Source organism: Ictalurus punctatus, chromosome 9, assembly GCF_001660625.3.
Source record: "Ictalurus punctatus breed USDA103 chromosome 9, Coco_2.0, whole genome shotgun sequence".
Taxonomy (NCBI): Eukaryota; Metazoa; Chordata; class Actinopteri; order Siluriformes; family Ictaluridae; genus Ictalurus; species Ictalurus punctatus.
In genome coordinates, this window is record NC_030424.2 from 5,554,052 (window position 1) to 5,576,720 (window position 22,669).

Genomic DNA, 22,669 nt, shown 5'->3' on the forward strand with positions numbered 1-22,669 from the left:
GTGTGTGTGTGTGTGTGTGTATGTGTGTGTGTGTGTGTGTGTGTGTGTCGGTACCTGTATAGGAAGTATGCAGTGATCAACCCATTGGGCTTGCGTGGAGGACTCCAGTGTACTTCAATAACTGCTGCTCCAGCTGCACTGAGCTCAGGGGGATCCAGAGCCTTAGGTACTGCCTCAGATGTCTGGACAGAGATGCCTTCCCCTACGCCACAACCATCTACAGTACGTATGCACATATACATTTTTTTTTTTTTGCATCACAAACGGACACTAGACATTCCGCGATATTCATGAACAAAAGTTAGAAAACCCAAATCCCAAATAAAAAATGCACACCTGGGTGATAAGTGATACTGTTTAAATGTTTAAACACAGACATTGTCATTGATTAACTGTGTATGAAGTCTTAATTAGAAGCTTGAACACTACAGCACTCGATCAGAATAAATAACTGAACAGGACCTGCTTGGCAGGCTTGAACTCTTATATCGTAGGTGGTGTATGGGTCCAGTCCATCAAGTAGAAGGAACTGGTGAGGGCCAGCTGACCGGGACAGGGGTCGCTCTGTACCGGCATTCAATAAGACACTGAAGTCCAGGGGGAGACTAGAGTTATACACACCTAACGACAGAAGACAAAAGGATTATTAAGCAAGATCAAACATCCGACAATGACAATTTTTTGTAATCGTGATTACATTATGCCCACATTATGATTTACAGAATTTTCTCTTCCACTCTCTCGTCTAATAATCTATTGCGCAACAGATTGAAGACAAACACTGTATTATTTGTAACCATATAACCATCACATTGTTGGTAGAAAGTGCTTTGTTTGTTCGGTGTATGCTACATAATGGGCAGATTTGCAAACAAGTTTTAATTTTTTTTAAAACCCTATTTTTCTCTTAATCTGGTTATTTTCCAGTTTCCATCCACCCACCTCCTTTATCCCATCTTTCCCACCCAGAGAGCAGCCGATTTTGTCTCTCTTTGACTCCTGGCCCTAGACCATGGACGGCAGTGGAGTTGTCAGGATTGGAACATGTGATCCAGATGCCGCTCAGAAGCCCAAGTTTGAATCGTTTCTATAAGCAATAAATTGCCCACTATGAGTCTGATTCAAGCCCAGTCTTGTAGTTTTGTGCTCCAACAAACCTCTATGCATAGGTTTATCTCATATTGTGTTTCTAAACCTAATTCAAAAAGACACTTTATTTGTTAATGTTTTTATTTTTTATCTCTTATTTTAATAGAGCATTTGGACAGAATGGTTAGTTGGGGGTTTGGGGTTCGAATCCCGCGTTCGCCATGTGTGCGTAGAGTTTGCATGTTCTCCCTGTGCTTCTTTGTTTTCCTCTGGGTACTCCGGTTTCCTCCCCAGTCCAAATACATGTGTTGTAGGCCGATTGGCATTCCCAAATTGTCTACTGTGTGTGATTGTGCCCTGCGATGGGTTGGCACCCCATCCAGGGTGTCCCCCGCGTTGTGTTCTCTGGGATAGGCTCCAGGCTCCTCCATGACCGGCATGGAAAATGGATGGATGGATGTTAAGTGGTCAAAATTTCAGTGCATCCTTGTTTTTTATATATACTGGGAGCTAAAATACTACTTCTTAAGTAATGCCTACCGTGGTTGTTAAGGGACTAATCTGTATCTTTGGGTAAGGAAATGGAAAAAAAGAAAAAAGAAAATGAGGCTTGCAAGTATTGAGACTTTTGTTAAGTAACCATATTGCTTGTAAATCAGCAATTCTCTGTGTGCAAAGTTGATGTCTCCTAACTGGTTCCTGCTGATTTCCCTCTCCCTCTCCCTCTCCCTCTCTCTCTCTCTCTCACACACACACACACACACACCTTCTGAAAATCTGCCATGACACATTGGAGATCCAGGGCCCTGGTGTTGGAGCTTTGTTAATATTCCCATCACTGGTGCCTTTCATAATTTACAGCAACTAGAGCCTGATAGGTTATTCAACATTTATGAGGCCTGCAATGTATTCCGAGCGGCCTGATTATCTTTACAAATGAAAAAGTTAAATTATTCAACTTCCTTCATTGCCACCTCCCTTAGCAGATGTAGTCTTTTGGCCGAGACACAAACCCCGCTCAAATTAGACAGTGCTTTGATCAGCGCTCCCCTGCCAGGGAAGTTCAATCGCACAGGTCCTTAAGTTCTATTATTTACAACTAATCATGGTCTTTGGAGTTTTCCCCCACTTTCAAAACGAATGAGAGTCTAATAAGAAATAATGGCAAGAAGGAAAGGAAAAGGAATGCGCTATCAGATCCGATACGTCAAATGCAGGTGCGCCTTGCAAATCCACAGCCGATTTGGTATTTGGACTTAACCAACCGTGAGAGATTGTAGTTTAAAGCCATAGATTTTTTTGCCTCTCAGAATGTAAAGTCCATAAACGGCGCAGGCTATGTAAATGATTTCAGTGGCCACAGGGGCTAGTTAAGGGCTTTTAAGGTGTAATTGAGGCTTCTGAACAGGTTCCTCTCATAGGAAAGAGGCCTAATGAGACAATAATAACAAAAGATGGACCATCTGCGGCAGACAATCAAGGCTGCTTGAAGGTAGCATGCATGAATATATGTATATGTATATGTGTTTGTATATATATGTGTGTGTGTGTGTATATATATATATATATATATATATATATATATATACACATATATATATACACACTTACACACAATATCCTGACACACACACACACACACACACACACACGCTCTGCAGGTGGACAGTGTAATAGGTGTGAGCGTGCAGGGTTTGAATGGGAATGAGATTGTGTCGGGCCCTGCTGAAGCACAACCTGAGGACGACGCGAGAGAGAATTCAGGAAGAAGGGGGGCAGTTGTTTGTTTGTTCGCACACTTGTTTGTTTGTGTTCATGCTCTCTGGGTGGGAGAACGCTCAGTCTTGGCAGCCCCACAATGCTCAGCGGGACCCTGCAGATGGGCCCACTGTTGCCTGCGAATGCAAACACGTGCTGATTGATCGGTGGGGGCCAGTGGGTTGCAGACTGCCACCGCAAAGATGAGAGGAATCACTGAGGGCCGTCGCAAGGACAGAACATTTCACATTAGAGATTTAGTTCAAAGTATAAGCTTAGAAATTTACACAGAGAGTTATAGTGCCTAGTCAAAGAGAGAGAGACAGCGAGAGAGAGAGACAGAGAGAGAGAGAGAGAGAGAGAGAGAGACAGACAGAGAGAGACAAACAGAGACAGACAGAGACAGACAGAGAGAGAGATTTGCTGCTGTTAAAACTTATATTTATACTTTTACAACAGTTTGTTCTGGTCCACGGTCAAGCGGTGTTCCAAGAGTGCCTATATTACTTATACCGCACTGGGATGTTTCACTGTGTGTATCTCTCTGCTCATCTGTGTTTACCACGTAAAGTTCCACTTCCTAGTTCGACACCGTTAGTACTGTAGTGTTAGCGGCGTCATCAGAGGACATAATTTAGGAATAGAACTTTGGACTTAAAATATGAAAGCTCGTCAGTTGAGGATGGAAAGGAAGAAGGGACGGCGATTGTCGGAAGTGCCTTTAATGGGAACGTACGCATCAATGTGACCTAGCTGACGTGCTAAAGAGTGAGTGTGGCTTCTTCGGGATCTATTTCTACTAGTGGAGCAAAAATAAACAGTACATTTGGCCACATTGTGTCCAAATTTTCACTTACTTTTCTCTATTAACTTCCTGTTTATAGAACTGTTGACGTTGCTTAATTATACTGTAAGTGATTACACCTAACAAGGTATTAATAAACTTCTGCTACAGTCTCGTTTAGGTGTGCGCCAATCCCACCTCTTTTTATTTTTTGCTAATTCCCGCCCTCTAGCCAGCTAATACTAGCCAGTGGGCTAAATTATGATTAGCTAGTGGGCTAATTCCCACCCACTAGCCAGCCCACTTTCATACGTAAGGGAGTCATAACCGACCAAGGAGGGTGAAGGCTAACACTTGCTTCCTGTAAGACACGTGAAGACAGCTGACATCAGCTATTTGAACTGCTGCTCATGTTGCATCACAGGGCAGTTTAACACACTCAGAGGAACGTGTTATCTGCCCTCTTCCTCATACAGGAACTCACAGATGCTTGCGTCACTCTGATTGACAGGGCCATGATCTCACTTGTGTAATACTAACTGACCTTTTCCAACATTTATTCATCAATAGACTGTTGGATAAAGTGTATCTTGGATGAAATAAGACAAGCTGGAAAATGGGCTGTAACCCAGGGAGAAAAAACAAACAAACAGACACACAATAAAAACCTCACAGTAAATGTACACTCTTAAAAAAAAAAAAAAAAAAGCTCCATCTGGCATCCTGAAAGTTCTCTAATTTGTTCTCTGTGGAACCCTACAAAAGAGGGTTTCCTTTTTGTAAAGGTTTCAAGTAGAACACATTTTGGGAAACCAGGCCAGGCCATTCAGAGAACTCTTGAGGAACCCTATGTAGAATCAACTAAATAACAATGGAATGACTTAAAAGAAAAAAAAAAAAACGCTAAAGACATTAGCCATACACTGCAGCACGAACTTTAAACAGCCCCTCAGTAAATCATGCCAGTGTTAGGAAAACCGCCACTTGAGTTTGAATGTCGAGCTAATTGATTCTCTGCTACGTCCAGCCGTCGACCGCCTCGCATAACAATCCTCACCACGCTCCTCGTAAATTTTCTTCTCCTCACGCAGACGCTCTCTCCGGCCGAAGCGTGGATAAATCACTGCTGAACGACTGCTAAATAGAGAAGGTGCATCGCGCATTAGAGTGAAAAACATTACCTGGGAGTGACCACATGACAAAGACAGAGCGCGGGCCCAAGACGCTGACGTTATGTGGAGCAGGGATTTTCTCTGGGGAGGACACGGGGGTTTGGATGATGTACCGGCTGCTCACACTGCTACCTGCATCAGTGCTGGCCTCCAACTCATAAACGTATCTGCAGAAACACAATCATGGAGGAAACTTACATGTCAACGACATTTTGGCTGGATGGCCAAATTTAATGCCAAGAACTTGTGCATGTATTGCTCATGTAGTATCTGCCAGGTAAACTTCTCCAGTTCACCACACACACCATGCATGAAGCTGTGAATTCTCCTATTGACTTTCTTTCTAGATCATTCACAAATCATCCACATAGCTGTATACGGAACAACACTAATCCTCTGTGAAATAAACCAAATATTGAATTATTTACAATGATGTCATTCATGTATTTTTTGTTTATTAGTATACCCAAAATACTTCAAATACTTTAATGGAAGGCTTGCTGTTACTTTATCTTTACCAGCACTGCTAAAGCTCCCCAATGGATCGATAAAGGGTGACGCCATTAAACAGATGACCGTGTTAATGCAATGCTGATCAGTGCCTCCACAGTGATCTTTCAGAGGCCTGATAGATACGCCACACACATGCATATGAATGGCGTGTGCGCGCGTGTGCGTTAATGCACGGCGTAGGTTATAAACCGCTAAGAGGAAAGCTCTTTCAACACGTACATGACTTCACAAGATAGATTTTGCTTTTTAACAGCAGGACGTGTCAGTGCAGAGGTCTGCGTTGGCAACGGACGTGGGTCATGTTGAACATTCGAGGCTCTTAATTTGCCATAAACTCCATACACAGCCATTAATACCTCCACATTAACTATTGTTCCAGCACTATCCCTTTACAATAAGCCCATCAGAAAGCATATACTGCTCTCATCATTGCCAATAAAGTGCATTAGCACTACAGATTTGCCACTGGGCACGTTTTACACGCGTTCACGCTGAGCCAGCACGAGATGTCTTGTCCGAGACTGTAAATGTGTAATAAGACTTAAGTGGTACAAACATGTTGCGATGTACACACATATTCACACTCCGCAAGCATGAGATCTCTTGGAATAATACATACGATATATCTCCGGGGGGTCTGTGTAGTCGATTTAAGTGGCACAAACACACTGTGTTTTATGTTCAGGTCCTGATAGGAATAAAAAGACAGTAGTCATAGACCTGAGAAGGTCTACACATGGATATAATTGGCAAATGCACCGAGCTGCATCAAAGGAAGCGGCGTGTTCCTATCAGGTTTGCTCAGATCTTTCTGGGGGGAGCTTAATATTTCACTCATCAGCCAGACTTTCTACTGTGGTGAGGTATGTGACAGCTAATCAACACTGTCATAAATAATCGATGAGCGCGGCCCACCGGTTAGCCGCTTCCCGCGCCTCACTATAGCCTCGGCGGATAATGAAGCGAGCGCTCGCCATTGTGCCGTTGCTCACCGAGCTAAATTGGACAAAGGAAAAAGAAAAGGGTCGAGGAGCGGAGAGGGGAATGCCTTTTGGCAGGTCATCTGGAATTACGGCAAATTAAACGTCATGCCTCGACGCGACCCTCTTTGAAGCGACCGTATAAACGCAAGAAGACAAAAAAAGGGAGGGTGAAGTGGGGGGTTGACATGTCGACCTATACAAACCATCCAATCAGAGCTCACTGACTGTTCTGACATGTCAAATATGTGCCGTCAACATGGAATGACAGGATTTAAAAAAAAAAAAAAAAAAAAGAGAGAGAGAGAGAGAGAGAGAGAGAGAAAAAATAAAAATAAAAAAATCAGGAATCACTAGGCTAGTGAAGCCCTGAATGACAACTTGGGCATTACCTCATCTCTCTCTATAGATAACATAATACATAATGAAAACAAACAGATTTATATTGTATCTTAAGCTGCTTATTGGACACAGCCCGCCTTTTCAAATATTTACTCACTATATTGCATAAACAACACAATCCAAATGCATACAGGCTGTGTGTGTGTGTGTGTGTGTGTGTGTGTGTGTGTGTGTGTGTGTGTGTGTGTTGTGTGTGCGTGTTTTTACACAGATGAAAAAAATCAAGACTTTCTAAACTGACTACGTTTTTTTTTGCGGCTTCGCGCGTTACAATTTTCCAAACACACAGATGAGAAGATTTATAATGTGAATTATTAATATTAATTTTAACAAAATCACACATACAAAATACATTTGGTTAATAACAGTTTTCAATGTGGATTTTTCTTTTCTCATGTATGTAATTTATTAAGATATAAACAGATATAAAAATCCCATACAAGTGTATTTCATTCTCTGTAAATTATTTCTACTACAAATTTACTTCGAGGGAAATATTTGTCTTGACCTGTCCACAAAAATATATATATACATTTTTTTTTAAAAGGCACATGTATAAAACACTATATTGTCTATATCTATAACACTTCAAATTCAAGGAAAGAAAGTTAGAAAAAGGAACGGATTATTATACAATATAATAGTCATTATTATACAAGCCATCAACTTTCTTTCTAATTTTAATTTTAAGTGACCAGGAATTCTGTAAATCTGCTTTGTGACAATATTCATTGTTATGTAAATAAAATGGAATTCAATTTATTTAAAACAATTAAATAAGTGTAAAAAATTTCAATTAAAATTTTAATTATGGTAACAAAAGGTACCATTCAAATTTAAAATACTGTAACCCATTACTATTTTATCCTATATAAATGACTAAAGCTTCTCTCACATGTATACAGTACAGCACTGTACTGATGAACACCTTCAAAGCCAACGCAGTTGTTTATTAGCGCACATTTACTTTTTAACGATTTGGTTTCAGAGTGGCTCTCTGTTTGTGAGGAGGGGATTCTTAGAGAGGATTAAAAACGGGGGGATTAGGAGAAACTGATAATCAGCTGCTAATAGTGTGTTAAAGACGGGTGTTAGTTGTGACAGGACCTGGTGTTAGGCTGCAGGTCGGTGTCCGTGTGCATGCTCTCATGTGGGCCGCTGGTGTACACATTCTCTCCGTCGCGCAGAAGCCGGTAGTGTGTGAGACGGCCGTTGGGTTGGGACGGCCGACTCCAGTAGAGCTCTACAGACGTGCTGTTCAACACGACGTGCCTCGGTATGGCCCAGATGCCTGCGTGTTAAACAAAAGCAGCACCGTGTTAACCTTTCAGTTCCTTCGACCGAAACAGAGAAATGGATTAAAATGTCGGCTTAGAAATGAAATCAAATAACAAAAAAGTGTACATACAAAAAAACAAAGAAAGAAAATGCAGAGGCAGTAAATAAAAGATATCTTTCATTCTGAACAGGGAGATGTGTGTGTGTGTGTGTGTGTGTGTGTGTAAGTGCACTAACCTTCTGGTGCATCTTGCAGCGTGCGGCCCATAGATGGCTTACTTGCTCTGCAGCCGGCCACTGTGCAGGCCATGAGCACGAAGCTGTAGTTGGTGTAAGGCTGCAGTCCTGCAAACACAGCATAGATACCCTCAGCTAAGTGCTACCACTACACACACACACACACACACACACACACACACACACACAAACAAACACACACACCAAACTCTGACTGAGAGGACATACACTATGTGTGTGTGTGCTATTAGAATACTATAAAATGTAATGACAATCTACTATATTGTAATACACAGTCTATACAGTATCTATCTATCTATCTATCTATCTATCTATCTATACGACATAATTACATTTATTTTTCCAATGATATCACACATTACGATGTCATTCCGTTTTATTGCTGAACGTAATGTAAATTCAAACTGCTGCAAATATTCAATATAAATCACACAGTAATAGTGTATTTTGAAAGAGACACAACACTGATCTTCAAAAGTTAGAATCCAGACAATTTTGCACTTGAGATATCATTTTGAGCAAATCGTTGTTTTTCTTTTTCAGAATACAAAACAAAAATAACAAAAAAAAATTTCTTGCTCAGATGAACTATTTGCAAGGAGTCGTTGCGGTTGCAGCTCACAGCCGCAGAAGTGCGCCCCTTTGAGCTGCTGGTTAGTATGCCATCCACCTTCCTTCATTTAACCCAAACACAGATCAATGTTTTCAGAACGCTGAATCGTGTTTGGGTTAAGTAAAGAATTCTGTCGAGCATACTAAATACAAAGGGACAGCCGTTGAACACTGCCTTTAAAGCCTGGCTTCACCATTGCCATGCATGCCATGTCTCTCTGTGTGTGTGCGTGTGTGTGTGTGTTCTGGCATGGCCAATAACCTCATCACAGCATTATTTGCAGTGATACTGAATCTTTATCAGGCTACATATTGGATCCCATTGGAAGGAAATATTTATTTAGGTATTTACTGACAAGCAGTTCTGCTGCTATAGAACTCAACTACTGCAGTTTCAACGGAATATATACACAAAAATTTCTACACAAGCCCTGATCATTAGCAGCAACCTCTATTTCTTTTACTATTTGTAAAACCATTGTATCATGTCATCGAAACGTGAAAACATTTACTATATGATCATTGTAGTATGATTGTCATTTTTTACATAGATATCTTGGTTCTACAGTTTTCATGCTAACTCAAGGGGGCACTCTAAGTCTGATTAAGACATATGCAATGGCAATAAAACCTAAAAAAAAAAACAAAAAAAAAAACCCCAAAGAGAGACGGTACAATCATTTTAGCGCTCACCCCTTTCACGGATCCCATTTGTAGTGCACGGCTAACGCAAAGTGAAACAATGCCATAACTGTCATCCAAATTGTTCTGTACAATGCGATGAGGAAGTGCGGGGTAATAAATGACATAAACTGCTCGTTTATTGACAAGCTGCCATTTACTGTTTGCATTAGAGAATATGAGAAGATGATGGCCGCTCGTCCATTCTCCCTAAAGGTACCAGACTGAAGGAGAAAGATCTGGAAAGCATCTCTCACTGCACAGGTAGCGCCTCTAAATAATTAAGCACTGACTTCCTGTGTACAATTACTTTTTGTTATTAATTCCCACTCCCTGTCTGGAGGGTATTATGGAGTGCTTTGTGAGTTCCACATGACAGTAGAGATGACCTGTGATGCCTTTTTACAGGCTCAGCTTCCTCCTCGTCCCTGCATTCCTCCCCCACTCTCTGCTCAGGCATAATTTAGAGAAGGTTGAGGTTCCCCTCTCTTCCTCGCTCCTCTCATGTGTCACAACATGGCCACTCAGATGTGTGTTCTGTGACAGAGAAATATTAGCTCCGAACGGGAGTCAGACAGGCCCGATCACGAGCTCCGAGCGCGAGAAACCAATGACTTTGAATGTTCATGTTATGTCTGCGTGGGGGACGAGCCATTAGAGCTTGTATCACATTAAATCATCGAGCTGTTTAGCTGTGTCATTTGAAAAGAATACTGAGCGAAATTACTGCCTGTGTGTGTGACTGGCAGTTTCAAAAGAAAATGATCATCCACCAAAAAGTAGTTCTTTTTGGGTATCTTTCAATGCTATAATAATAATAATAATTACTACTACTACTATTATTTAATTTTAAGATAATGAGTCAGTTTTGATCATCAATAGCCTTTTGTTAATGACATTTTCCCTATATTTTACTTATAATTGATATTTTTACTGCCATGTAAATTTACATTCAAATGAACACAAAGCGATAGAACCCTATCAACAAGGTCTGAGTATAATATGATTAATAATTAATTTACAGATGCCCAATCAAATACATGGATAACGGCATCATTTAAATACAAGCTAATGAAGAGTCACGGATATTTTCGATTCAGTGGAGATTTCCAAGTGATTTTCGGCGCAGCTAAATTGTGCATCTTCTAAGGAAAAAAAAAAAAAAGCATGTAAATGTTGCCCGGGTTAAACTGTAAGAGTCGGGGAAAGTCTTGAAGTCATGATAATTCTCACTCGCCCTTTCTCTCTCATCTTTAGGCAGATAATTTGCCAATTAAGTCTAAACAAAAGGGCATTGTTGTGCCGCGGCACTTGCACTGGAATCATGGCGCTTCGTCTGAAGATGCTGAGAGTGCCTGAGTCAAGGTTAACTTATTCCAACACTGAGGTCAATTACTACCAGCACATTTTGTTTGCAAATGTGCCATGGTATCATTCTCACTCTCTTTCACCCTCCCTCTCCCTCTCTCTCTCTCTCACACACACACAGCTCTCCTCATTCTGCTGTGTTAAATCCATTCAAAGTCCAATCTTGAGACTTCTTCAACATTAAACACTGAGCTGAGGAAAAAGCTGCACTTATTTCAGCTGTCATTTTAAGGAGTTCGGTGCTCTACCAGTGGCATTGGCATTTCGTTTATTTTGGTGGGACAAAGCAGTTTAACACAAGTGGTTCTTTCCTTTATTCAGTTATTGTTCTTCTTTGGGAGGGTCTAGAGCACAGAGGCTGTGAAGTATAAATGAGTGTATGTGTGTGTGAGTATGTGTATGAGAGAGAGAGGGGGGTGGGAGGAGGAGGAAAGGGCTCTAATAACACACTCATGCCACGTATTTGGGACGCAGAAGATTCTGGACTCCTTTTGTCTTTTTTCCCCCCAACATAAACAAATGCAGCATGGATATCAAGGCCTGCCGCTGCCTCTCAACAAGTCTTAAATGTGCTGTGTTTTGCCCACCCGCCAAATCAGCCCTCGTACCGTGACACGCCTAGAATCCCGGAGCAACCGATTGGCTCTTTATGCTCCTGCTGATATGTGTGCCAACACCAAGGCCTTCAGAGAAAAAGGGTGAAAGATGCAGTGCTGAAATATCTTTACTTAGCAGAGAGCTGCTTGGGTGCTTTGGAAGAAGCCTGATTTCAAGCTTCGACACAAACACGCGCTGCTTTCCAGGTCTTCATTCCAGCATGCAGCGGGTTTTGATGTCTGAGAAATGACAAAGCAGTCCTCATGAGTAACGGCAGAGAGGAAGCCATGAAAGCAGGTCTGCAAATCATTTAGTAGTCCTTGAAGAAATCCTAACTCTTCAAGTAAACTCACATCAGACCTCACGTCCGGTGAAAGACTTAGGTTAAATGAATGTGTGAAATATTACAAAAAATGTTTTTTTTTTTTTTTTTACTCCAATAAATTTACCATGGATATCAGTGTCTCAAAGGAAGTGATGGCAAATGCTTCTGCTCACTCCTCCTGAGTGCGTTTTCAGCATTCCCAGAGCCGACTCTCTCTCCCAGGACTCTCTCAGCATGCCGTTTCATTCATATTAATTGTGACTGGAAGAAGATCAGACGTTTCCCAAAAAATATGCGGCCCACTCAGATTTGATAATCATGTCATTGATAGTGTCGGCAAGCGAGGAACGACTAGCATTTGGCTCACGAACCCCCCCATCTCTCGCCACATGAATTATGCATATCATATTTCCTCCAGAGAGGGACACTTAAAGCACATATGTCCTATTTGCATAGAGCCATTTACATAAATGTTTTACAAATAAAAAAAAAGGATTATTATTATTATTATTATTATTATTATTATTATTATTATTGTTGTTGCTGTTATATACAGTAGTAGTAGCAGTAAAGCTAAAATAACTATAATAATTGAAATATAGATCTCCACACATTTAGGTGTTAATAATAATAATAATATTTATTATTATTATTATTATTATTATTATTATTATTATTCACTAGTACTATTAAAGTACTAATGAACTACTACTATGAATTATTATTGTGCATATATATTACTAGTACTAATAAACCATAGTAATTTTACCTTTATTTTGTTTAGCTTTTAATAATAATAATAATAATAATAATAATAATAATAATAATAATAATAATAATAGGTTTAGGTCTTCTTGTTCTTATTATTAATACACAGATTATTCACTAATAAAATAATAATAATATAAAGAATAAAAAATGCGATTCCTCAAGACAAGCAAAAATCCGTCTTTACCCAATGAGCCACTCTCTCCGCATGTGTGAAACGCTGTGTGTTGTGCAGCTGTGTGTTTCCATGTGTTAGGCTCGGCAAAGCGAGTGTGTGTCCCCGTGCAAGCTCTCGGCCCAGTGACGGATGGCTCAGGGCCAGAAACGCAGCTTCACTCCTGGGCAGATATAAAAGAGACCCCACAAATCACGGGGGCCCTGGCGCCTGATGGGCAGGGCAGCACGCTCATTGCGGGAATCAGGTGTAAATTCAGTCATTAGATCGCTTCCAGAAAACAGCGTGCATAAATAAAGGGTTGTCTGCGCTGAGGGGACGCTGGACCTACTCCCTCTTCTCTCCGTTACTGCTGCTGCTGCTGCTGCTGCTGCTGGAGGTGTGAGGGAGCGGCTGCTCTCAGCTGCCAGATAGCTTCATCACTCACTCTCAGTGTGCACGTGCTCACACACGCTCGTACACACTTGTGCATGCACGCACACGCACGCACACGCACGCACACTTTTGCTATTAGATCAAGTCACGTAATGTACCGGACCGGCAAATGTACTATATTTCCTATAACGAATATTCTATAACGAGTTTTGTTTATGTACAGTCCACATGTTACCCATGCAAGTAACACAAATGACCAGAAACTGAAGCGTCTTCACTTTAGTTTACCCAGGAAAAGCCATAATCACCATCACACACTGTGTTTATAAATTGCTTATACAAAGTGCCTCAAAGATGCTTTGTGTAACATCACTGTAAAATACACACCGAGATCGTTTGATACCTTGGACTATGTGCTCCATCTCTCCGTGCGTGTGTGTGTGTATGAGCCCGACTCCAGTTTGGTTAACCCGATACTCCCGCACGATGCCGTTAGGTTTAGACGGGGCCTCCCAGCTGATGTGAATAGTTTTGGGCCCCAGAGCGCTCACTGCTGGGGAAGCAACCCCTTCTGGTACCCCCTGGACAGTCACTGCCACCACCTAGACACACACACACACACAGAGAAAGGAATTACAGAGCAATTTGCCCTAATGGAGGCTTGGATATCCTTCTCTAATAGAATGTCACTAGTGGTTTCAGTTCTTGTCTTTAGGAGTGGCAGACTATTAGGAGAGGGCAGGGAGAGGTGGTTAAGGTTCTTTCTTTCTTTTTATTTTTTCTCTCTCTCCCCTGTTCTCTGCTTGTTTGCAGCCTGGCCCAGGCACTAGCCTGATGTGCTTTTGTGAGCCCACAGAGTGTCCGCGGAGATTAAATCAGCATCCTGAGGCCCCCATGCCCTGGCAGGTAATTGCTCCCCCTGTATCGGGGCCCACAATAATTGCAACTGTTTGGGTAATGCTTGCAGGTGTACAAGTTAATCCCCCTGCCACGCTTCACTTAAAAACAGCCAAGTTTGGCAAGAAGAGGAGAACAAGGGAGACGGAAAAGTATCATCAGGGGCCCGGAGCTGTAACAGGGCATCCTAAGTGTGTCTCGGAAAGTGCTGTTTCCATTCTCTCCTGTTTCCTCAGTACGCCTCGGAGAACAATAATCACCTGATCTAAAATGGGAAACGCACAGAGTCGAGTTAAGTTCTTTCATCTGGCGCAGACAGCAATTATAGCAAGATAACACTGATGTGGCTGAGATAGATGCTCCTGAAGAACCACACGGCTGCTATCAGTAATATCCAGTCAGCTCAGCACTTCATAATTAGACAGCAGGAGCAGGGTTGGGAGAATGAACTTCTCCAAGTAGAGGAGTTCTTCTACAACTTTCATGCCTTCAAGTGGATGGGGGTTAACTGATAAAATATGAACAACGATGGGTTAAAACAGAGGTTCACAAACTTTTTGGGCAAACAACCCCAAATGATAGATGGAGGTAAATAGGTAGATTTTCCATTGCAGAACTTCCACTCTAGCGCAGGACAGCAAAAAAGACTAAAATAGCATATACACCGATCAGCCATAACATTAAAACCACTGACAGGTGTCGTGAATAACACTGATTATCTCATTCCAGTGGCATCTGTCAAGCGGTGGGATAGATTAGGCAGGAAGTGAACAGACAGGTCTCAAAGTTGATGTTTTGGAAGCAGGAAAAATGGGCTTTGACTTTCAGAAGGGCCAAATTGTGATGGCTAGACGACTGGGTCAGAGCTTCTCCAAAACGTCTTGTGGGGTGTTCCTGGTAATCAGTGGTTAATACCTACCAAACATGGTCCAATGAAGGACAACCGGTGAACCGGCAACAAGGTCATGGGCACCCAAGGCTCACTAATGCACATGGGGAGCGAAGACTAGTCCTCCGACATGGAGGCCCTACCTCACAACCTACAGGACTTAAAGGATCTGCTGCTAATGTCTTGGTGCCAGATACCACAGCACGCATTCAGAGGTCTCGTGGCGTCCGTGCCTCGATGAGTCAGAGCTGTTTTGGTGGCACAAAGAGAACCTACACAATATTAGGCGATTGTGCTGATCGATTTAAATGTGGCTTGTCTGAATGGGACTCCCAGTAGCATTTCAGAATAGTAGCATCCAAAATTTGTCTTCATAGTTAGTCGGGATAGTTGTAATATTACTTTGTAAAATAAACGAATAAAACAAACAAACAAAAAAGTGATTGGAACCCCTGGGTTAAAAGGTTTCATAAGGAGTCTCATAAGGCATTCAACTTGCAAAGTGCAACGGTTTGCATTGTCATATTCATGCATGGAAAAAAATAAGGAAAGTAGACCTCTATTTTTATCGATATGAAAAAAAGAATTCCAAGAAGTAATTACTGTCTTTGCTTTGTGGCAACAGTTTGGGGAAGAACCACGTATAGATGTGATGATCAGGTGTCCACACCACAAACCTTTGGCCGTACAATGTATATTAGCTTCCTACTGAACCCTTGAAGTCATTCAGGTGACTTAGTAATGAACTGATGTTGCACACTCACTTTGGGGGACTCTGTGCATCCGGCTGCAGTGCAGGCTCTCAGCTGGTACGTGTACTCATGGAAAGGCCGAATGCCTCCAGCGTCCGTGAAACTCCTCTCGGTTCCACGGTAACGCTCCCGTCCATCTCGCAGAACCACATAGTGGCTGATCTCACCTGGTTGAACATAAAAAAAAACAAAACAAACACACCAGTTAGAGATAAAACAGAAGAAGCGAGACCGTGCAGAGGGTGTATCTGTCAACTTTATTCCTCTGCCCTTCAATCTACCCCTTGTCCCAATGTTCCTCATTCTTCACATCTTTCTCTGTCTGTTGCCTGTGTCAGAGTGCGGAGGCGGAGGACTAACTTCTCGTAAAATCACAGCAGATTGGGCTGTGAGCCTTCTGATTAAACAGCAGAATGCCCTAATGAGCAATCAACGTGTTTCTTTACATATTTAAGTGGTCCAGAAGTTCCCTCAAATGAAGCTTGTTATTTCTACTTAGCGCCATGTTTATGCGCATGTGAATTCGGGCATTCATAAATTATTCGGCTGGGAGATGCAGATTAAGTACGGTAACCGAGGGTGCACTGGTTCATCAATCAGCCGGATACACTCCGACCCACCCGCCAGGTTATTATCACAGGGTTGATTTTAGTTCGGCGTCGAAATGAGGCTAAATGTACAAAATCACAACGCAAGCACAGATTAGCAAAACAAGCAGCTCTGTGATTAAAGGATCAAACAGGAACGTCTATAGTGTGAAGACCAGCATTTACTACAGCAACAATGACTTTCAAACAATTACAATGGCATAGCTAAAGCTTCCGTCGCTGTCTTCTCTGTTAGGGACCTTACTGACAATCATGTGATGGTGTTTCAGGTCCAGTAAATTCCTTTTTGGGGTTTTAAACATATACGCAACAGCTTTTACAAAATAATTTAAGTTTTTTTTTAAAAAAATCAGATGATCTTTACCATTAGCCTTAATCGGTGAAGACCAGTCGAGTAGGATGATGTCATCGCGGAGGCCCACTCGGCTCCAGCGGGGGGGCAGGACACCTTGAGGTACGTCCTCTTTAGTAGTGACCCACGAGGACAGGCTAAACCCATGGCCACGCCTGTTCCATGCAGACACTCTGTACTCATAGGTGGTGTAGGGCTCCAAGTCTGTATCTGAATCAGCATGCAAAACATAACCGTAAAGCATGTTCATACACACTAGGGGTGTAATGCGGTGCTACTATCTGCACCTGTATCTGCATCTAGATTTGCACCAGACTTAAAATGTGTTTTTTTTTAGTTTTTGTACAAAACTAAGCTGTTGTACAAAAAAAAGAAGTACTTTTTCATTCACAAAATATAATGAAAAACAATTTCAGAACAAAACTTATCGTTCGTTCAACTCCTGAACCTTTCCTGAACAGTTCCTCAACCTCAGCTACATCACTCGAGTTCACAATCGGCCTCTAGTTGCCCTGTGGAACGTTCTGGAACCTAAGGGGCCAATTCTAACAATGCCTATGAACTAACTCATAGAACTGTTGTTTATAGATGACCGCAATAGCCAACTTATCCACACTGCATTGGCTCCCAGTGAAATCTCGCATTGATTATAAAATACTATTATTAATCTATAAAGCACTAAACGGTCTCGCACCACAGTATCTAAGCGACCTTTTGGTTTTATATGATCCGCCACGCCTACTTAGATCAAAAGATGCAGGCTATTTGACGGTACCTCGAATAGCGAAGGTTACAGCAGGGGGAAGAGCTTTCTCTTATAGAGCCCCACAGTTATGGAACAGTCTTCCAATTAGTGTTCGGGACTCAGACACAGTCTCAGTGTTTAAGTCTAGGCTGAAAACGTATTTGTTTACTCAAGCTTACCATGACTAGACTTTCTGTTACACTAAGCACAGTCCTAATGATCTTTTCTCTCCCTCTCTCCTTCTGTCACGCCACGCACGATTTTATGGAGATACTAGAGATCCTGATTCTTTCTGCTCTCCGGACCTGCCTGATCCATTTCGGATGTCCTACCTCTGGACGGCGCTCTCATCTACTCCAATTCCAGATTGCTGGGACTACGGCTGCTTCTAAGGCCATACAGACTTCATATAAATCCATAATGAACTTTTTCACATTATCTGTTGTTACCCAGATGAGGACGGGTTCCCTTCTGAGTCTGGTTCCTCTCAAGGTTTCTTCCTCTTAACATCTTAGGGAGTTTTTCCTTGCCACCGTCACCACCGGCTCGCTCAATTGGGATAAATTTGCACTTTTAATATCTGTATACCATGTTCATATATTTCTGTAAAGCTGCTTTGAGACAATGTCTATTGTAAAAAGCGATATATAAATTGAATTGAATTGAATTAATAATATTTTATTCAATTTACTTTAGATTTTGGCTTTGTTACTGTTCAAAATGAGGTCTATGAAGTGGCTTTATAACTTGAATGCCTGTATGAAATTAAAGTGATATTTTCATTCAATAATGATAAATATTAATTATCATTAATATCAATTAATGAAATGATTATTATTTTTCAAAGAGCCTAGCAGAGATATGCTGACCTGTGTACAGCAGGTGCTCGGTGTAGTGACAGGTTTATAAATAAAGGCATTTATTCATTTCTTTTGTGAATTTTGGGCCTGTTTGTACAGAAATATGATTTTATTATTATTATTATTATTATTATTATTATTATTATTATTATTATTTTGGAGCAGTGCTTAAGTCAGGTTACTGGAGAAAACAAAAATAAGTGCACCTCCTAGGGCTGGGCGATATATCGATATCATGATAAGTGATTACACGATACACTTTTCTGAGATATTGTTGGTATGGTAATGTATTTAAAAAAAAAGTTTTTAATAATTACAAATTAAATGGTACTGAATAGATGGTTTTGATTTGATGTAATTTTTAAAAACGTAATCTTTGTCTTTGTAGGTATAAGAGAAAAGAATCGTCAAGTATCACTTGAACTTTTTTACAAATTTATTTGACTACTGTTTTGTGGACAGTGTGCTAGCTAAATCATATACCATGATACACATCGTGTATGGTAGAAATATCCTCAAGTATAGTGAGATGATATTTTTGTGGATCCCGAGTGCTTCCCATTCATATGTGTTCAGAGCACATTATTTGTAACACTCATAGACACTTTGATAATCCGTTCCAGCAAGGTATCACTGAACTGAGGCCATATGTGGTATGCTTACTTTATGAACCCACAGGAGAGTGGTGAAATGTTAGGAAGCAGCTTCCTCTCCATACGAAAACAAGGCTTTGCTTTGAAGACAGGCCTGGGACCTCTGTGTTTATTGCAGTGTTTTTCTTTATCGCTGCAACAACAGTTTGGCTTGTGTGTAAATGTGTGTGTGTGTGTGTGTGGGGAGTCATGGGTGTAAATCACTTAAATGGGTTTGTGAGACCTGCAATGCTAGGAAGGACCTCACATCGCTGCATCCTGCTAACTCGTGTACATCACAGAAAGCAAAATGTTTGGTCATATTTTTTACAGGGAAATGACCCAAAGCTAGCATTCTCAATCACATTAATGCCTCAGTGACTTTACTGACACACACACACACGATGTCCCTATCATAACCAGTGCTGTTAAATCCTTTGGGGCAGTGTTCAAAACTGTGAGTCAGTGTCCCCTTGATTAAACGATTCCAATAAAGAATCACAAAGCTAAGAGAACTGGATGGCCATATTGGAGGAAGCCAGGGAGCCGGTCTCCGTGTGGCATTCGTCTGAGCGTGCTCAGTGTCACCCGTCTGCAGGTTGTTAGTGTGGGGGTGCACGAAACATCTGGAGGCACGTGGGGCCGCCACAGCTTTAGACGCTTGTGCCCAGATGGCGTCACAGCGCTGACTAGAATCACTCTGGTTGCTCCAGCCAGCCCTGCTGAACTCTTGCATTAGTCTTGATTAAAAAGACACAACTAACCGAATTTATAACGTGCTGAAAGAACCGATTGTGCGCTCCCTCCAGTCAGCCAGATAAATAAATGTGAAAGCCAAGCAGGCGCTTCAGCTGCTGATCTGGAACTTTTAGTGAAGCGGCAGTTTGTCGTTGCGAGAGGCACGGTTTAAGATGATTAACAATCACTCATGCGTCAGAGGATACGAAAAGTGTAGAAAAAACTTAGTGAAGTTTCCTCTTTTCTCTTTAATGTTGTATTTAAAAAAAAAACAAATCTGTATATTTGTTTAGTTTGACCTTCCTTTCGGTCAATTTTTAGTTAGTTGCAAGTATATTAGTGATGATGGAATTGTAGTAATCGGAATATGTGGTTATAGAAGTACAGTATATACCAGAAATGAGAATATTTACACTTTCTTATATTTTACCTTCCTGTCTGTCTGTATTTTTCTATCTTGCTCCTTCGGGTCAGCATTTCTTCATGATAACGATTTTGGAAGAAACCAGATACGACTGAGACAGTCAGTCAGAGTGTTGGTACCTTTTAGGATTACCTGTATAATAGTATCTATTTGCCACGCCGCTGTAGATGAGCTCCTCAGCTGTTGGGCAGAGGCGAGTGTGTGCTGTTTCAGAAGACTGCAGTGTGGAAGTGACCGTGCTTGACGGTATGTCTGGCTCGCCTGGCACCCGGGTACAAGTGAACTGATTTGGGTTAAAATCACACACACCGCAGTAGGCTCTTGAGGCGGTAGACACAGGACAAAGAGTGCCGGGACGACACTTTTCCTAAAGGACACACACGCAATCATTAGTGATATGTTTTCAGTTGACTCTTGGTTGTCACACTACGCCAGCTTGTGGATCTCTACGCCTCGATGAATAACGCAGAGGCCCCTTAATGACGTAATTACACGTTAATGACAGTTTGCTTTTCTTCACGCTCTCTCTTTGGCTGCCAAGCTCAAGCTGAGTTGCGGTATGTTACAGTGAGCAAATCTGATTAATGAAATTTGAGTGTGAGTTCTCGCTTCCTGACGCGAGACGCACACACATCACAGCTCTCTGCCTCATATTTCTCACGTAGTGTCATGATGTGGCAAAGAATACTTTGTGCCCAATAGTACTAGCATGGCCAACAATGCTAGAGAGGTCAGTTCACACATCACCTGCAGCGAAATTTAAAAACAGGTCTCAATCATGGTCATAAATCATGGATTTACATATTACAATATTAGTAGATGTAACAGGAAAGTAGTTATGTGTAGTTATGAGAGTGATATATATATATATATATATATATATATATATATATATATATATATATATATATATATATATATATATATATATAGTATACACAGTATATATATACACACACACACACATATAGGTGCAGTGTTTAGTCCATTGAACTGAATGATTGGTGTGGTTCGTTTGTGCAAGTGAGAACACATCAAACACACTCAGGGACAGGACAAAATAAGCGGTGAGTGAGGGGGTCTCAGTCTCATTTCGAATGAACTCTAATGCGGTTCAATTACAGTGAGAATGCAAATCAACCCTGAATTGACTCAGCTGCAGGAAGTGAACCAAATATGCCACATGTTATGGTTTTCTTATGGAGTTCACGAGTCCCTTGTTTGTCCTGAGCACTTAAACTGTCCACTGTTCTTCAGAAAAATCCTCCAGGTCCTGCACTTTCTTTATTTTTCCAGCATATTCTGCATATTTGACCCCTTTCCAACAGCGGCTATATGATGCTGAGATCCATCATTTCACACTGAGGACAACCTTATTACATAAGGTGCAAACATTCACTGATGCTCAAGAAGAGCCGGGAGGGGGGGTGGGGGGTGGGGATTATTTTGTCTTCTGGGAAACTTGTACATATCTTATGTAGCTTCTGTATTAAATTAAAAAAATAAGATCTTTAAACAAAATAATAATTTACACCGATAATCCTGTTCAAAAGTTTACACCCCCCACTCTGGTTCTTAATGTATCATGTTGCCTTCTTGAGCATCAGTGAATGTTTGCACCTTATGTAATAGTTGTGTACGAGTCCCTCAGTTGTCCTCAGTGTGAAAAGATGGAAAGGGGTCAAATATACAGAAGATGCTGGAAAAGCAAGAATGTGCAGGACCTGAAGGATTTTTCTGAAGAACAGTGGGACAAACAAGGGACTCATGAACAACTCTCACAAAACATAAAAACAGTCGCTGATCATCCAGGTAACAGCACACAGTATTAAGAATCAAGCGTATGTAAACTTTTGCATCGTGTTCATTTGTGTAATGGTTCGTGTTTTAATGTGAAATAGCTTATTCCGGGTAGAAATTAATAAAAAACAAAATGCTTGGGTGATTTTATTGAGTTCTACACATGCTTAGCAGGTCTTTTACCTTTGTTGCATTTCTAACCAATTAATGAGTTTTAGAGTAAATTTTCAGCCCTACACTTCCCTCAGTCAATGTTTTCTTGCTTTTTGGTTCAACTAATTACGTGCTCTGTGGAACCAAACCAGACAAACCAAAATCATCAATTTTGCCCGGATTCAGACTCGGCAAACTAACTAATGACACTTTCACGCTTACTAGTCTGGTTGCTGAGTCCGAATCAGATCCAGATTTTGTTTCTTTTGATTTGATTGTCATTTGGTTTGTTTGTTAAGCGTAATTGTCTGAGGGGAATGTAGGGGTGAAAACGCACACATAAAACTAAAATCAAATGGTCACAAAATCAAATGGACTGAATGCTAAACCAATCACACAAGTCCTCAGAGCTTAAAGTGTTTAAACATGAGGCTGTAATTGCATTCTCTCAATAAATATTTTCTCATTCTTTAGTCCTCTGAAAGGATTTACCATCTCTGGTGATCAATCAAAATCTCAGATTCTACATGCCACCACAGAAACAGATGTGCACCCCACTGACCAGATGTGCTGCACACTGTAAATAAAAGCTAGCAGTGTTAGTCAGCATTTTGCTGGACCTTTCCTACTTCCTGCGCCTCGCTAGTTTCCGTTCAGCATTATTAACATATAAGCCTTATTAAC

The 22,669-nt window shown here is 41.3% G+C and overlaps 1 protein-coding gene across 1 annotated transcript in view; it reads right to left on the reverse strand.

Moving 5' to 3' along the window:
- The window catches only part of ush2a (Usher syndrome 2A (autosomal recessive, mild)), a 233,866-nt gene that overhangs the window by 25,519 nt on the left and 185,678 nt on the right, over window positions 1–22,669 (reverse strand). The window contains exons 51-59 of the mRNA XM_053682619.1: window positions 20,165–20,399; window positions 16,646–16,843; window positions 15,686–15,840; window positions 13,539–13,737; window positions 8,214–8,321; window positions 7,806–7,989; window positions 4,813–4,970; window positions 463–621; window positions 55–217 (exon numbers count right to left, since the gene is read on the reverse strand). Of these exons, the coding sequence (XP_053538594.1) occupies window positions 55–217; window positions 463–621; window positions 4,813–4,970; window positions 7,806–7,989; window positions 8,214–8,321; window positions 13,539–13,737; window positions 15,686–15,840; window positions 16,646–16,843; window positions 20,165–20,399 (1,559 nt within the window). The remainder of the gene's footprint in view (window positions 1–54; window positions 218–462; window positions 622–4,812; window positions 4,971–7,805; window positions 7,990–8,213; window positions 8,322–13,538; window positions 13,738–15,685; window positions 15,841–16,645; window positions 16,844–20,164; window positions 20,400–22,669) is intronic.